The 15,414-nt window shown below is 41.1% G+C and overlaps 1 protein-coding gene, 1 long non-coding RNA gene and 1 other non-coding gene across 6 annotated transcripts; 2 read left to right on the top strand and 1 right to left on the bottom strand.

The window, feature by feature from the left end:
- Nucleotides 1-912: 912 nt before the first annotated feature.
- Nucleotides 913-1,097, top strand: LOC145519212 (U2 spliceosomal RNA). Its single transcript, XR_014063632.1, has one exon. It is a non-coding gene; the product is annotated as a U2 spliceosomal RNA (small nuclear RNA).
- A 3,145-nt stretch (nt 1,098-4,242) lies between these two features.
- ZKSCAN4 (zinc finger with KRAB and SCAN domains 4) lies at nt 4,243-13,524 on the top strand. Of its 4 annotated transcripts, none has more exons than XR_014062896.1 (6): nt 4,243-4,863; nt 6,507-6,648; nt 7,841-7,923; nt 9,408-9,531; nt 10,774-11,716; nt 13,106-13,524. XR_014062896.1 is itself a non-coding variant. In XM_081523020.1 (5 exons), the coding sequence occupies exons 1-5, from the start codon at nt 4,528-4,530 to the stop codon at nt 11,634-11,636; spliced, it is 1,635 nt and encodes a 544-aa protein (XP_081379146.1). In that variant the 5' UTR covers nt 4,243-4,527; the 3' UTR covers nt 11,637-12,132. The 4 variants fall into 4 exon arrangements, 1 of the variants encoding a protein (XP_081379146.1); XR_014062895.1 differs by having other exon boundaries at nt 4,243-4,950; XR_014062894.1 differs by having other exon boundaries at nt 4,243-4,950; nt 10,774-11,808.
- LOC145518515 (uncharacterized) lies at nt 6,855-13,163 on the bottom strand. The gene is made up of 3 exons (XR_014062947.1): nt 11,295-13,163; nt 10,685-10,896; nt 6,855-7,874 (listed from the first exon to the last, which is right to left on the bottom strand). It is a non-coding gene; the product is annotated as an uncharacterized LOC145518515 (long non-coding RNA).
- Nucleotides 13,525-15,414: the final 1,890 nt, after the last annotated feature.

Genomic DNA, 15,414 nt, shown 5'->3' with positions numbered 1-15,414 from the left:
TAGACTTCTCTTTGAGATTACATCAAAGACTGGCTTTTATCACAGCTCATACTGTAGCCTTTCACAGTGGCAGTACCTATCCAAGTGCTTGGTGTCATTTGCCACTTTCCAACTTCCTCAGATTCTATTATTTACTTTCCTGAATCTGTTTCCTTAAGTATGACTGAAATTCCAGTCTTATTCATGGGACTATGGACTATCCAAGCCAGAAGAGTCACCATTGTTACCTGCACAACAGCTGATTGATATAGGTGAGGGGTACTGTTCATGAGAAACAATGTGTGTGTGTGTGTGTGTGTGTGTGTGTGTGTGTGTTAGTCACTCAATCGTGTCCAACTCTTTGCAACCCCATGGACAGTAGCCCGCCAGGCTCCTCTGACCATATAGGTGGGTAAAAATCTTACTGGATAACTGAAACTCTGGGTACAAAGCTTCTATGCTAATTTTTCTACTAATTAGATGGAGGAACTTGAGTTCCCTGAATTTCTATGTGTTTCAGCAGAGAAGTGAGTCTTTTAGTTTTTAGGGGGTCTTTAAAATTGACCATGGAGAGGAGTTCATAAACTATTTTTAAAGAGTCTACAAATTAGCCATAATATCTTTTCTTTAATTTTGTTTGGCAGCGAGGTGACTGTTCCTCAAGAGGTGAAAGCAGTGTGAGACTTAAAATGTGTCTAGAGTGAGTGCTGGCCTTCTATGCCAATATATGTATGTATATACCTTGAGGAAATTAGAGATATTAAGAAAAACAGTTATGCATTCAAAGCTTTCTCACATAATATTGAAAGGGAACATATGTCTAAGGAAAATTCATAAGTAATGCTCCAAATCTTTAAATTTATGTGTATGCATAATAGGGTCTTTGACTCAAGATTAAACAAGACCAAAAGGACATCAACAAGGACTGGTGGAATCGCTTCTTAGCCTTTTGGCTAAGATCAAGTGTAATAACAAGGACTGGTGGACATATTTTCTCAGATTTTCGGGGTTTGTGATTTCATTTTACTCTACTAACAAGCTAATTAGGGCTTCCCTTGTAGCTCAGCTGGTAAAGAATGTGCCTGCAATGCAGGAGATTCTGGTTCGATTCCTGGGTTGGGAAGATCTGCTGGAGAAGGGATAGGCTACCCATTCCAGTATTCTTGGGCTTCCTTGGTGGCTCAGCTGGTAAAGAATCTTTCTGCGATGTGGGAGACCTGGATTCAATCCCTGGGTTGAGAAGATCCCCTGGAGGAGGGAAAGGCTACCCACTCCAGTATTCTGGCCTGGAGAATGCTATGGACTGTATAGTCCATGGGGTCATGGTTGCAAAGAGTCGAACATGACTGCGACTTCCACTTTCAACAAGCTAATTAACTTATCCTGTGATTCTTTCATGGAATCTGGCATAAAATATGAGTTTCCTGGGTCAGAAACAAAGAATTTTATATGATTCTATGGAGGCCCAATGCCTTTCACATTTTGCCTTCAGAATTTCATTGTGTTTCTCCAGTGCGTGGATGGTGAGCAGCATGAGATCATTATATTTGCATCAGTTTCCCTTGCCTCCAAGTCCCAAGGAGGTGACATGATGGGGTCAGGTGGGTGCTATACACACAGCATGCCTATGTTGCATCTGGGAAACCTGAATTTACAAAATCCTCAGCTTTTATAATAAGCAGTAAGTAAGCTTGCTAATTGACCATTGGGATATGTTATCTCATCTTTCTAGATTACTAACTACATAAACAATCCTGTAGAATAGACTGGTTAAAAAAAAAAAGATCAAGTTCTTGTCCTTGTTCTTTTATTCCTTTATTAAAAAACCATCATTCTCATAATATCCTATTAAAATTTATATATTTATTCTTCTCATTGTTTATCTTTGTCAGTCCCCACTGGAATATAAACTTCATGAGGTCAGAAATCTTTGTCCTTTTTTGAATACCTAAAACAGTGTCTGGCTCAGAAAAGTGACTCAATTAACATATTGTTCATGTTCAAGACTTCTACAAGTTAAATAATTTAAAGCTGTTAAGTCCATGTGTATATCATTCTCAACTTTACAGTATATATTGACATTGCTTTTCAAGATGAGCACACCAGCTTACACATCCATCAGCTGTATATGAGAATTCAAAAATTTTCACATTCTTACAGCAAATATTACTGAAACTCTGCAAAATTTTGCTGAGGTATTGGTATGAAATGTATTAAAATTTGTCTTCTCCTAGTAACTAATGAAGTTAAAGATCTTTGCTTGTTTGCTGGTCACTCCAGACTCCTTGTCTGTAAATTGCCTGTGCATAGTTCTTGTCAATTATTCTGTTTGACTGTTGGCTTTTTTCTTGTTTATTTGTTGATGCTCTTTGTATAATCTGGGTATTGATCCTTGTTGGTCATATGGCTCGCAAATATCTTCCATCAGTCTTCTGTTTGTAGTTTCCACTTGTTTCTGGTATCTTTTGATGTGGTTTTAAATTTTAATGATGTCAAATTTACTACATTTTTCCTTCACATTTTGTACCGTCTATGTATTTTATACTCAAGAGCATAAAGAAATGCTTCTAATTTTTTCTAAAAATGTGGAAGTTTTTCTATTTGACATTTATGTCTTTAAACAATTAGAATTTGTTTTATTTTTTCCATTTATCTCAAAACATTGCAGTGCCATTTATCAAATACTGTATATATACACTTATACACTGGCTTGTGTACATTATATTTATTTCTATAAGTAACTGTAGATTTTGGGACTTGAGTTCATGTTGATACCTTCGATTCCAATCCAACACCACAGGATCATTTTGGCCTTTCTCTTGTTCATGTTTGTAACTCCTTTTCTGACATGAGGAATCTGGCTCATGGTTGCATAGTTGCAAGGAGAAACCTTGACACCATAAGGTTGCAGCTGGCAGCTACTAGCAGATATTGTTTTGAGAATGGCTGGCAGTATCCTTGAGTTTGATATAGTTCAGAAAATTCAAGTTCTCAGTGATGTAGGAACGTGTCTGAAACCATATCCACAATGCGTGCCCCCACCCCCGCCCAGTTCCAACTGTGCCTGAACCACAGTTTCATATCTTGTCGGAACAAATTAACATCAAACATGACGGGTACATTCCTTCAAGGTTTCAAAAGAGACAGATTAGCACACACACAGTGAGTTAGCGTGACCTTGGTGTCTGGGAAGGGACCCTTATCTTCGATGGAGTACTAACACTGGCCTCATAGGAGGTGGGGGGGTTAGTTTATCTCTATCTTCAAATATTGTGAACAATAAGGTGAATGCATTTTTTTTTTAATGGTTAAAGCAGATGTACATCTTGTAAGTCAGACTAACTTCCCCATACTTCAATAGGTGAAATTTTCTTCCATCATTATCTACTGTTACTATCCCCATTTATAGATTGGGAAAGTCAGGCACAAAAAGTTGAAATAATTTACCAAGGTCACCCAGTTAGTACGTGGTAAAGCCAGGATTACGCAGGTAACTTGGCTTGAGAATCTGCAGATCTAATTATTATGCTAGATGGTAAATGAGGGCTAGGAAGAAACAAGAGCAAAGAAAGGAGATAACAGGACTAAAGAGTTTCTGGAAGTGGGAAGCCTGAAAGCCTGGTTGCCTGAGAAGACGCCATGGAAAATAGAAAGGGATAATTGTTCTGTGTGGAGGGGAAGGGGGAGTGGAAACTATAGTTACTTTTGCAGGAGCAATCTCAATGGCTTTGCTGGCAGTTTGCCACCTACAGTGTGTTATGGATGAATGGAAATTGAAGACTAGAGTCAGAGCTAGGAGGGCTTCCTTTCAAGTTTAATAGTTTAGCCTTGAAGGGGAGGAAAGAGAGTGGTAACTGGAGTGGGGCAAAAGCCAGGGGCAGCCACTGCTTCTTCAAGCAAGCGCTTGCTGATGTGTTCTGCTTCTTTGATGTTTCTGAGAGAAAGGGAGTGTCCTCCTGCCTGGAGCTCTGAGAAAACCCTGCTTTTTACTGAACTTTAGTGACAGTTTTATGGCAGCTCTTTAGTCAAGCTTACATCAGAGCATGGTATAGGCCACAACAGCATCCTTACAAGATCGAAAGATCTAGTCTTATTTCTTGTGATTCAGAGCCTGTCATCCTTTCTTTTTCCTTCCTCTAACTGCTTCCCTTGGAGGTAAGGGCATGGTTGCTAATGGGTTAACTCGGGGACAACCACCGAGAGGCTCTTCCTAGAGGGCCCGGGAAGTGGTATTGATTCCCACTTGGGCTTCCTGTGCCCCACAGTCTCAATTTTTCTTCAGCATCTGGAGGCTGTTCGTTGCACCAAGACATCTTTGGGGATACTTATTGTGGGATTCAGGGTGGGGTGCAGAGGAGGACACTGCAGAGGCGCGGACTGCAGGGGGCAACCTGTGAAGCTGCTCCCCAGGGGTGTCCTCGCCCCTGGACACGCGGAAGGAGACCGCTGCAGTCTTGCGGTCCTATAGTGATTTCCCACCTTTCAAGAATTTTCCGAAGACATGTAGCTCCCAGGTAGAGTGAGGCTCAAGTACTGCCTTGGTCCACGATGGCTAGGGAATCGAAGCAAAGTGCAGCTTTGGACGCCCAGTCTGCAGAGGACCGGACGGGGATCCTGACCGTGAAGGTGGAAAAAGAGGACGCCTCCGTCTTGGCTGCAGAGGCGCGCGCCCCAGGCAGCCCCGCTCCGAGCCCCGAGCACTCCCGCCAGCGCTTCCGAGGCTTCCGCTACCCGGAGGCTGAGGGGCCCCGCGAGGCGCTGAGCCGACTCCGGGAGCTCTGCCGACTGTGGCTGCGGCCTGAGACGCACAGCAAGGAGCAGATGCTGGAGCTGTTGGTGCTGGAGCAGTTCCTGACCATCCTGCCGACTGACCTGCAGAGCTGGGTGCGGGAGCAGAATCCGGAGAGCGGGGAGGAGGTGGTGGCGCTCTTGGAGTATCTGGAGAGGCAGCCGGATGGGCCGATGCCGCAGGTAGAACAGGTTTAGTGTCTGAAAGCTGTGGTCGGCTTCTTCCTGAAATCTCAAGATCAGAGTGAGGGGCTTTTCTTTAAGATCCAGAAATCCTCCGTCTCTTTTTGTACTATAAACCTCTTTGACAGTAAGGTGAAGTCTCTGGACTCCTTCACATAATAGTATTTATTAAATACCTGAAGTAAAATATAAAGTATTAAAAGCAACTTAATTATATTGAAATACAGTTAGCAAAGTAGTAAATGTATGGTAAAGTTATATATGCGCTTTTAAAAATTAATACACTAAATAGTGAGATCTAGGGACAGGCCTAATAACTCTAGTATAATTTCAAAGTGGTGGTGAATATCTAATAACATTTACCTGGTTGTAAAGTGAAAGTGAAGTCGCTCAGTCGTGTCTGACTCTTTGCGACCCCGTGGACTGTAGCCTACCAAGCTGCTCCGTCCATGGGATTCTCCAGGCAAGAATACTGGAGTGGGTTGCCATTTTCTTCTCCAGGGGATCTTCTTGACCCAGGGATTGAACTCAGGTCTCCCACATTGCAGGCAGATGCTTTACCCTCTGAGCCACCAGGGAAGCCAAAGCACCTGCAGTTTCATTTGTTGACAGAATCTTTTGTACTGTCTGTAACACCTTGGTTTGTTGCTTCCACTCATGATTGAAAGGAATAATGAATTTTGTTTAGAGTCTAGTAAAAATAATTTTCCCTATTCATATTCATGGAATACTTAGGAGGGAATCTGTGGACCACAAGTTAGAAACCCCTGGGTTCATATTTATTTACATCTTCCTGAATATTGTATAAGACTAAGTTCCCTTTGTATTATCTTGTATCCTGTGTGTTCCTACATAACCAGACCAAAGGCTTCTAATTGGTGACCCAGAGACCACGATTCTTGAGTTGGCATTAGTGCCTCTTAGCCCTGTAATAAGAGAAGAATCACTTCAAGTTTCAGCTTCAGGCTTTTCGTTTTTTATAGTTGTTGTGGGAAATTCTAAGCTGCACATGAGCTAATGATTGTGACAGTGGCTTGAAAACCCATTAATTACAAATGTTTGGAAAGAAACCTGCATTTAATGAGGACATACCATCACTAGGCCCTGTGTTAGGTGATTTCACACACTGGGATCTTATTTGCTGGTTTGCAAAGCCCTGTAAGCTAGAAATTATTATCCTCTTTTTTAGGATAAGAAAACATATTAGTGTTCTCTGAGAACTTAGCACCAGTTCCCAAAGAGTTTTCACAAAATCACAAATATAAATAATGAGGGAGCACAGAGTAATGCTAAAGAACGTGGATTCTGGAGTCATTCTGCCTAAGCTGGGTGACCTTGGGCAAGTTGCTTTAACACTGTGCCTCAGTTTCACCATTACAAGAATGCAGATAATAAAAGTACCTAGCTAAGGTTGTTGCTATCTGCATTAAGTTAATATTCATAAAGCTCTTAGAAATAATGAATAGAAAGGAAATAGAAAATACTGGGAAACAGAAAGTACTAGCACATAGAGAATGTGATAGAAGTGTCTGAATAAATAAATGAATGACTTTTAGGTCCCAGGTTGTGGCCAGGGGCAAGAACTGCTCTGTTGCAAGATGGCAGTGTTGACAGCCATTCAGAGGCCACGAAATATCCAATTCCAGCCAGTGAAGGCTTTGCTCAAGCGTGAATCTCTGGGATCCAGTCCAGACAGAGGTGAGTGTTATCTTCTGGGCCGTATGAATTCTACAGACTTCACCGAGTTTCACTTAAGGATCCCCTAAAGGACAGATCTGTTGATAGGTGCTTTATATGCCCATCACAGATCTACTTCACTTTGAGACTGAGACTAGCAGGGAAATTTCGAACAATAGTGGAAAGCTAACCAAACCTGGACATGATAAATAAGACTTTATTAAAAGTGGTGTTTGGAAAGAGTTGATTTTATTTTTTTAGCAACACAGTTATGTCCATTCATTCAACATATATTTCTGGAGGCTCCCTATGTGGTAGCCAGTGTTGGTGTTGTGGGTATCAGGAATAGCATGGTCCATAGCATAGATTTCTTCCTCCAGTGGAGCTTACATTCTAGTAAGGAGAATAGCAAGTAAATTAATAATATACTTTCAGATATTGGTGAGTGCTGAGGCATATAAGACAGAATGCGTAAAGCCTGTCAGAATATTCCAGAATTGTAGGACTGTGCAAATCAAAGAGTGTAAATCGTCAAAACCTGTCACTAGAACGGGGTGAAAAATCACTCAGTAGGAAACTGCTATATTTTCTTGAGTGTTCCCCATGTGCTGTGAACATTTGGACAGATTTCCAAGACAAACAACACTGGGACATGCCAGCCAACATGAAATCTTTATTTCTCAACAGAGGTCCTAGCCTATTTTCTGCCTCCTGCCAAGTTCACCTTTTATAGGAAAACCTGAAGTTCCCCTTTACTTCTCTTGAATCTGAGCAAGTTCTATATAAGCAGATTCCTATTTCTTTCTTTCTGGGCTCAGCCTAATCTGACTACTCTTAGTCTTTTATAATAGAACTAAAGAAAAAAGCACTCTAAGCTTCTAAATAAATTTTAGCAAGAACAAATATCCTCTTATCCATTCTTTCCAGAATGTTCAAGATGAAAGACTCTTTAGATGGAATGCTTTGTTTTGTCTTTTTGCTGCTTCCATTTCTTACCAAGGATCTGCCCATCAATTTTGTGCTTCTCTGGAGCACACCACATCTCTTTAGGTCTAAGGATTTGAGCTGGCGAGGATCAGGAATTTTGGAAAGGCACACATGCTGTATAAACTTCTTTGTGGCAATTTATCTATGCAGTTTTTGAACTTGGATTCCACAGGGCAGAAAGGCTGAATGCCAGGGTAGGTCTCATCCAGAGTGCTTTCCTTTTCAGTTCTCCAGGTTCCAAGGCTTGCCCCTGGGGGGCGCTGCAGAGAAGATGCCGTGGTAGCCACCAGGTTCGCCCCAGGGTCTCAGGTGAGCTGGAGCCTCTCTCCCTCCCCCTGCACCCAGCACCCTTCACTACTGATGGGCTCCCCAGTAGATCTCTTTCTCCCCATTCCTCCTCCACCCTCATCCTGTATGCATCTGGAGTTTGAGTTTTCTCATCTATTCCAAGATTGCTATATGTCATTATTTTGGTGTTCACTTAAGAGGATTTTTCTGTTTTACTCCTAGCTGAGGGAATGTCTGTGCTTCTCGGTTCTTCCTACCCCATCTGTTTGGTCAACTCTTTCATCAACAAGATTTTCTTCTTCAAGGGAAATTTAGCAAATACAAACTGAAGATTTTGTTGTGATGGTAATTTAGTTTTTGTGTTTTTGTTTTAAAGTATCAAAAACTGTGCTGATAGTGAGGGATATAAAATCATGGTCTGTCCCCTATGGACTTAAAGGAACACATAAGTTGTGTGCTTTTAGTCTAAGATATTGAACAGGATTTGCTTAACCTGGATTTTAATTTCTTACCCAGTCTTTCATGTCCTGCTTGAAGACCTCAGTATTTGAGGCTCTGTAGAATCTATTTTCCCTCACCTCAGACCTAGATTTCATTGTATTTTAAAATCATTGCTATAAATAAGCCCCCATCCCAGGTTTGCCAAAGCACATCACATATATTTTGAAAAGTTTGGATGTGGTTCTGCTCCTTTCACTGCATTGGTCCTTATTTTCCAAACCTTTCACTTTCTGGACTTTTTAGATATTTATATGAAAGTACTTATTGTAATGTGTGTATTTCTTTCCTTTAATGGTTATTTTTTTGATGAAGATATTATTAGAGACAGGGTTAAGTAGGCATAAGTATACCATACTTGTTTTTTTATAAACAGCCCATGTAAAGGGAATGTTCCTTCATTACATGTACCCAGTTTTTTTTTTTTAATTTTTACTGGGGCATAGTTGATTTATAATATGTTAGTTTCAGGTATACAACAAAGTGAATCAGTTATACATATACATATATCCACTCTTTTTTAAAAATTAATTTATATTTTGGCTGCACCACACAGCATATGGGACCTTAGTTCCCTGACCAGGGATCAAACCTGCACCCCCTGCAGTGGAAGTGTGGAGTCTCAACCACTGGACCATCAGGGAAATCCCTCTCCACTCTTTTTTTAGATTCTTTTCCCAAATAAGCCATTACAGAGTATTGAGTAGAGTTCCCTATGCTATAAAGTAGGTCCTTAATAGTTATCTATTTTATATATAGTAGTATATGTATGTCAATCCCAATCTTCCAATTTATCCTTCCTACCTCTTATCCCCTGGTAATTGTAAGTTTGTTTTCTACATCTGTAATTCTATTTCTGTTAAGTTCATTTGTACCCTTTTTTTAGATTCCACATATAAGCAACATCATATGGTGTTTGTCTTTGTCTGACTGACTTGTATTCATTATGACTGCTTGGGGAGTGCTTTTGGGCAAGTGGAACTAAGTGGGATTACCTATTGTTTTAGGGGCCATTTAAAATGGAAGATGTGGCCCTGACTGTCTCCCCTGGATGGACACAGCTGGATTCATCTCAGGTGAACTTGTATGGAGATAAAGGGCAGGAGAACTGTGGCACCCTGACCTCCTTGGGTAAGACTGATGGGCATTGATTTCTTCTACGATTTCCTGGCTTCCTTTGTATATTAGCATCTACTAGGCTATTAGAAGCTGTTTGAATTATGTTTGGCATTAGAACCACCATATCTGAATCCCAACTACTAACTGGCTATGTGACTAGTTTATCAATCCTTCTGAGCTTTGCTTTTTTTTAAAAAAAAAGTATTTATCTATTAATATTTGGCTGTGCCTAGTCTTTGTTGTGGCATGTGGGATCCTTAGTTGCAGCATGTGAAGTCTTTAGTTGCAACAAGGGAACTCTTAGGGCATGTGGGATCTAGTTCCCTGACCAGAGACTCAACCTGGGCCCTCAGCATTGGGAGCATGGAGCCTTAGCCACTGAACCACAGGGAAGTCCATGAACCTTGCTTTTTTATCTGCACTGCTAGTGTTCTGGTCAGTTTAGGTGGGATGAAGTAGGTACAGCCTCTAGTTTAGATCTAGCTCATAGTAGATGCTCGGTAAATGCTGATTTCTCCCCCTTCCCTTCCTGTTGCTAGCCCTGATAGGAGAGGAGAGCTGAGAGATCTCTTCAGGAAATGGGCCATGGAACCATAGGGCGAGAGCTAGAAGTGATCTAGAGACTGACTGCAGAGCCTGGCCTTAGAGATGAGGATGCGGTGCAGAGACACGCAAGATTGCCTGGCTTGTCTGAGTTCACACAGCTCATTGGCAGCACAGTGGGGGCTCCAACTCAGATCTCCCAGCACTGATGCCAATTTTATTTGGTGGACCCTGCCTCTGCCTGGGTTCCAGCCAGAAATGACCCCGCCTTTCAGTGGTCATTGAATTCTGAGTTCCTGCTTTCCCTATTTCTCACAGAACATTTCAGAAATTCTTCTATTTGCCTTGTTTACTGTCACCCTCTGCTCAGCCCTTTTAGTATCTAATCCCAAGCACATGGCCCTTCTTACTTTACAGAATTTAGAGCCTCTGCATGTATCCCCAGCACAGTCTTCAGTATTTCTCACCACCTTCCCTCCAATCTTCCTTTCCCAGGTTGTATCCTTCTTCCAACAGCCCCATTCTTATTCTCAGGTCTCCCTCCTCCCCAGCATCCCTGTTCTCCCCCTTTATTCCCATCTGTATTCTAGTACTTACATCCTCATCCTTGCCATATACAGACCTCTGTAATTCTTGCCTCCCTGGAACTCATCACAAAGCTTTCCTCTGTGGCAGGACATAACTGACAGTTGCTGGCCGTTTGTTGTTCAGGTGGTGTGGTGCAACCGAAGATCAGAGAGCTGCCTCCAGATGAGGATCATCCAACACAGGAGCCTGGGCAGATACCACGCCACCTGGGTGAAGCCACTGGCCAGATTCCTGCATGTGCAGAAGCTGGTGAACAGGAGGGCAGGTTACAAAGAAAGCAGAAGAGTGCCGCAGGAAACAGGCGACACTATTGCCATGAATGTGGAAAGACTTTTGCTCAGAGTTCAGGCCTGACTAAGCACAGGAGAATCCACACTGGGGAGAAACCCTATGAATGTGAGGACTGTGGCAAGACCTTCATCGGAAGCTCTGCTCTCGTCATTCATCAGAGAGTTCACACTGGTGAGAAGCCATATGAATGTGAAGAATGTGGCAAGGTCTTCAGTCACAGTTCAAACCTTATCAAACACCAGAGAATTCACACTGGGGAGAAGCCCTACGAGTGTGATGACTGTGGGAAAACATTTAGCCAGAGCTGCAGCCTCCTTGAACATCACAAAATTCATACTGGGGAGAAGCCCTACCAGTGCAACATGTGTGGTAAAGCCTTTAGGCGGAATTCACATCTTCTGAGACATCAGAGGATCCACGGCAATAAAAACCTTCAGAATCCTGATCCTGGACAGACCTGGGAGAGTCAGGGGAGGAAGGAAAGCCAATGGGAAAATGTTGAGGCTCCTATGTCTTATAAATGTAGTGAGTGTGAGAGAAGTTTCACTAGGAATAGAAGCCTTATTGAGCATCAAAAAATCCACACGGGTGAGAAACCCTATCAGTGTGATACATGTGGAAAAGGCTTCACCCGAACTTCATACCTTATTCAACATCAGAGAAGCCACGTTGGGAAAAAAATTCTATCTCCGTGACCCATGTCTTACATGCCAGAGTTGATGTTCCTTCCTCATTGAACTGAAGCCACCCTGGAACCCTTGCTTACTAGGAAACTGTGAGCTGAGCTTTATTTCCCACCACACATCATCAGGTGTTTGTTAGAAAATAGAGTCTGGTTGAGATGAATTATCTTCTACAACCTAGAAGGTGATTGGGAAAAAAAAAAAAAACTTGTTTGATAGGAAGCTATGGGAGCATTGTCTGGAAGAGGTTGGACCTGAAATGGTTCTCACCTTTTAGACTTAAATGGGCTTCCAGGCTGGCTAATTAATCACTCTCAGCCAGCATTTTATGTCTTCTGGGTGGATGGCTCTCTGATTTGGGGGGCTAAGTTCTGACTGTTCATTTTGCCTATAATGAATCCCTCACCTGTTGATTGGATCAGTAATCCCCACCCTACTGTGCCTTGTATACAGGTGCTATAAACATTTATTAAATATACCAGTGAAACGACCTTCATAGCTCTGAAAATCTAATGTCTGGATTTCTGATGACTTTTTAAGGCCACTTGTGCTTGTCTAATTCTCTCAGGGTCCAGATTCTGGGTCAATCTAGTATATTTATTGTCAAGTACATAAGATTGTTAGAGTTGGGGTAGTGTGTGTGTGTTAGTCGCTCAGTCATGTCCGACTCTTTGCGACACCATGGACTGTAGCCTGCCAGGCTCCTCTGCCCATGGGATTCTCCAGACAAGAATACTGGAGTGGGTTGCCATTCCCTTCTCCAGGGGATCTTCCCAACTAAGGGATCAAACCTGGGTCTCCTGTATTGCAGGCAGATTCTTTACCATCTAAGAGTTGGGGTAGAGGAATCCATATTTCTTCACCAGCATAGGAGTTATACTAAGAATGCCTTAAACAGCTTCTTTATCATTAAGACATTGTGAGACTGTTGCATCCGTACAACTCCAGTCTGTAGTCAGCATTAATGACATTAGTTCATATTAATTGTGCTATTCTTTAGGGAAAACCTTTAACATTCAGGTAAATAAAAAACAATTGATCAAGTCAGATCAAAATGGTTATGTGTCTTGATATAAATCCTATGATGCTCAACAGCTTGTTTCTCACTTTTTGGTTATCTTGGACCTAACCAAGTGCCAAGACACCATTGATATTCCTCTCTCCGAACTTAGAGCCCACGGTGAATCAAGGCTTGTGCCAGCTAGGCTTAAACTTCTTCCAGAGGATTCACACCAGATATTTGTAACAAGTATCATTCATGTTTTCAAAACTGCCCTGTGGTTGGGGAGAGGAAGACTGGGTCAGAGGCAGCCAATGATGATAGAGACCTGAATATGGGCGGTAGGAGAAAAATGTATCTTTTTGGAAGCACATTGGGAGTCCTGGGATCTGACAGAAATGATTCCACAATGTCCCAAATATCAACTTGTGAAGTCAAGACTGTCAATAAGAATTTCTTGGTATCTCCTGTTTTCACTCAGATCACCTTCTGTGAAGCTCTTCAAAGACCGATACCATCTTCATAGGTGCCTCAGTGCCCTCTCCCCAGCTTCCAGCTTTACCAGGTTATGCCAAGAATGGATTCTGCTTTGATGAAATCCTGAACCAGTTTTGTTCAATCACCAGCAGAATGTTTTCTGTTCTCCAGTCCCTTGCTGGATTCCTGCTCTGAAGAACCCCAGGCTGACTAGGGACTTGGCAAACTAGGCATCTCCCGGTATCACTTCCCTTGGGTCTTGCATTGCCTTCATTATTCCCTCACTGGAGTATAATTTAAAACTAGTTTTCTATGAACCTGCAGACTTTCTCCAGTTAACCTTTTCTAGCCTGTAAAATTTTCCTTTTATATTAACTGTATTTTGGGTACCTCCATAAAGCTTACCATGTCCTCTTCTCTCCTTACCTTTATTTTTCCTAAATGTTTGTTAATAGCCCTGATCTTAAACACTGTGCATTTTTCTTTGGTATTTGTTTCTTATGTCATGTGAAGAGATATACATGAGAACCTTCTACAAACCAGAAAGCATTATACACTTACTCAATAAGTTTTATCTATTGAGATTAACAAAGGACCACTGTGCCTCCTTTCAATCTTTCTGCTCCTTCTGAAGCTAAAAATCTTCTCCATGGAGGAGGGGAGGATTGTAGAAAAATACTTTTCAGTGCCTCATGTGCCTGACAATGAAGGGGATAAAGCATAGACACACACATGCATACATACTTGGGCTTAGACTTTCAGTATAATAACATCCATAAGACTTGCACATAAAAATAAGACAGTGCCAGAGTTGGGACTCTGCTTCCACTGCTAGGTGCATGGGTTCAATCCCTGGTCAGGGACTAAAGATCCTGCATACCATGCATACAGCCAAAAAAAAAAAAGTTGTTTTTTAGATAAGGCAATATCCTGATCAGTGACTTGTGAATGATGAACTGAATACTGTGAAAGTTCAGAGGAGAGAAATGTTACTTTTGCTGTGTGCTATTTTTATTACATCAACAGGGTGATACATTGGCTGCAGAGACTAAAGGAGTTATCAGATTTAGTAACTAAGGCAAGTTTGAAGAAGCAGCGCATTGTAAGGGCCTTCAGTGCCAGAGCAAGGGGTTGAAATTTTATTCAGTAACACTGACACTTTTATTATAAAAATATTTAGGAAGCTGTCTGGCACTATTGTATGATTTCAGATTAAAAAATTATTTTTCTGATAGGCTTTTATACACCCCACTTTTGTATATAACAGATGTGTGTTTATAAGTAAGTGAATTATAAAATGAGTTTTAACTCTAGCATATTTAAAAGGATGGTCAAAATATTCAGTTGAAAATTAAACCCAATAAAAGAAGCTACTTAGTTAAGATATAAGCAGTATATAAAGTGGAATAAAATATCACTTTTCATGTTTTTAAAAATTGTTTCTAGGAATTTTAGTGTCAGCTGGCCATTCTACTTCACTTCTCCAACTAAAGCAATGCTGAAATCTACCATTTTATTTTTCCTTCCATTTCATAAATAAATAACTAATTATAACTATTTTTTTTTTAACTTGGGTAAAATGAGTAGTTACAATGAAAAAAGATTTTTGATGAATAGCCCTCCTAGATGTGTTCTTATTTTTTAAATTGATTTACTTGGCTGAACCAAGTCTTAGTTGTAGCATGTGGGATCTTGTTCCCTGACCAGGGATTAAAGCTGGGCCCCCTGCATTGGGAGCTTGGCATCTTAGCCACTGGACCACCAGTGAAGTCCTCTAGATGTGTTCTTAATTTTGGTAAATATGTGTGTAATCCTACAAAAGATTCTGTTTCTCTGCCTTCTCCTTTAAAGGAAAAAATAAATAGAGTGCCAGCTTACCTCACAGAATTGTGAGGATCTATCCTACAAAAAAGAAGTGGTAGGTAAATTATCTGAAAACATTAACATTGATAGAGAAATGGAGATTAAACGCTCTGTTAGCTGAAACCTCTATATATTGGGATGACAATTGTTTACAGTAACACTAGTATATAACAGTGTTGATCTTATCTTGTAATGATGTCCCAAGTCATCTGTGTGGTTGCATCTCAGTTATTCATAATGAGAACTTTAACCACTCAGTAAACTTAATTTACCTACATTTCTCTAAACACTTTTTAGTCTGTCTTTTGTTATTCCTCGTAATAGTTAAAATTGGGTCTGATGGATTCAAATGAGGAAACTTTTTCAGTCAGCTTTGTAGATGTGGTACCTATTTTGAATGTTTCAAATGGAGTTGCTACTACGGTAATACTTGGGGATGATTATTTTCCT

The sequence above is a fragment of the Giraffa tippelskirchi genome, chromosome 8 (genome assembly GCF_054371585.1).
Source record: "Giraffa tippelskirchi isolate mGirTip1 chromosome 8, T2T-mGirTip1v1.2.pri, whole genome shotgun sequence".
Taxonomy (NCBI): Eukaryota; Metazoa; Chordata; class Mammalia; order Artiodactyla; family Giraffidae; genus Giraffa; species Giraffa tippelskirchi.
This window is presented reverse-complemented; position numbering and strand designations above follow the sequence as displayed.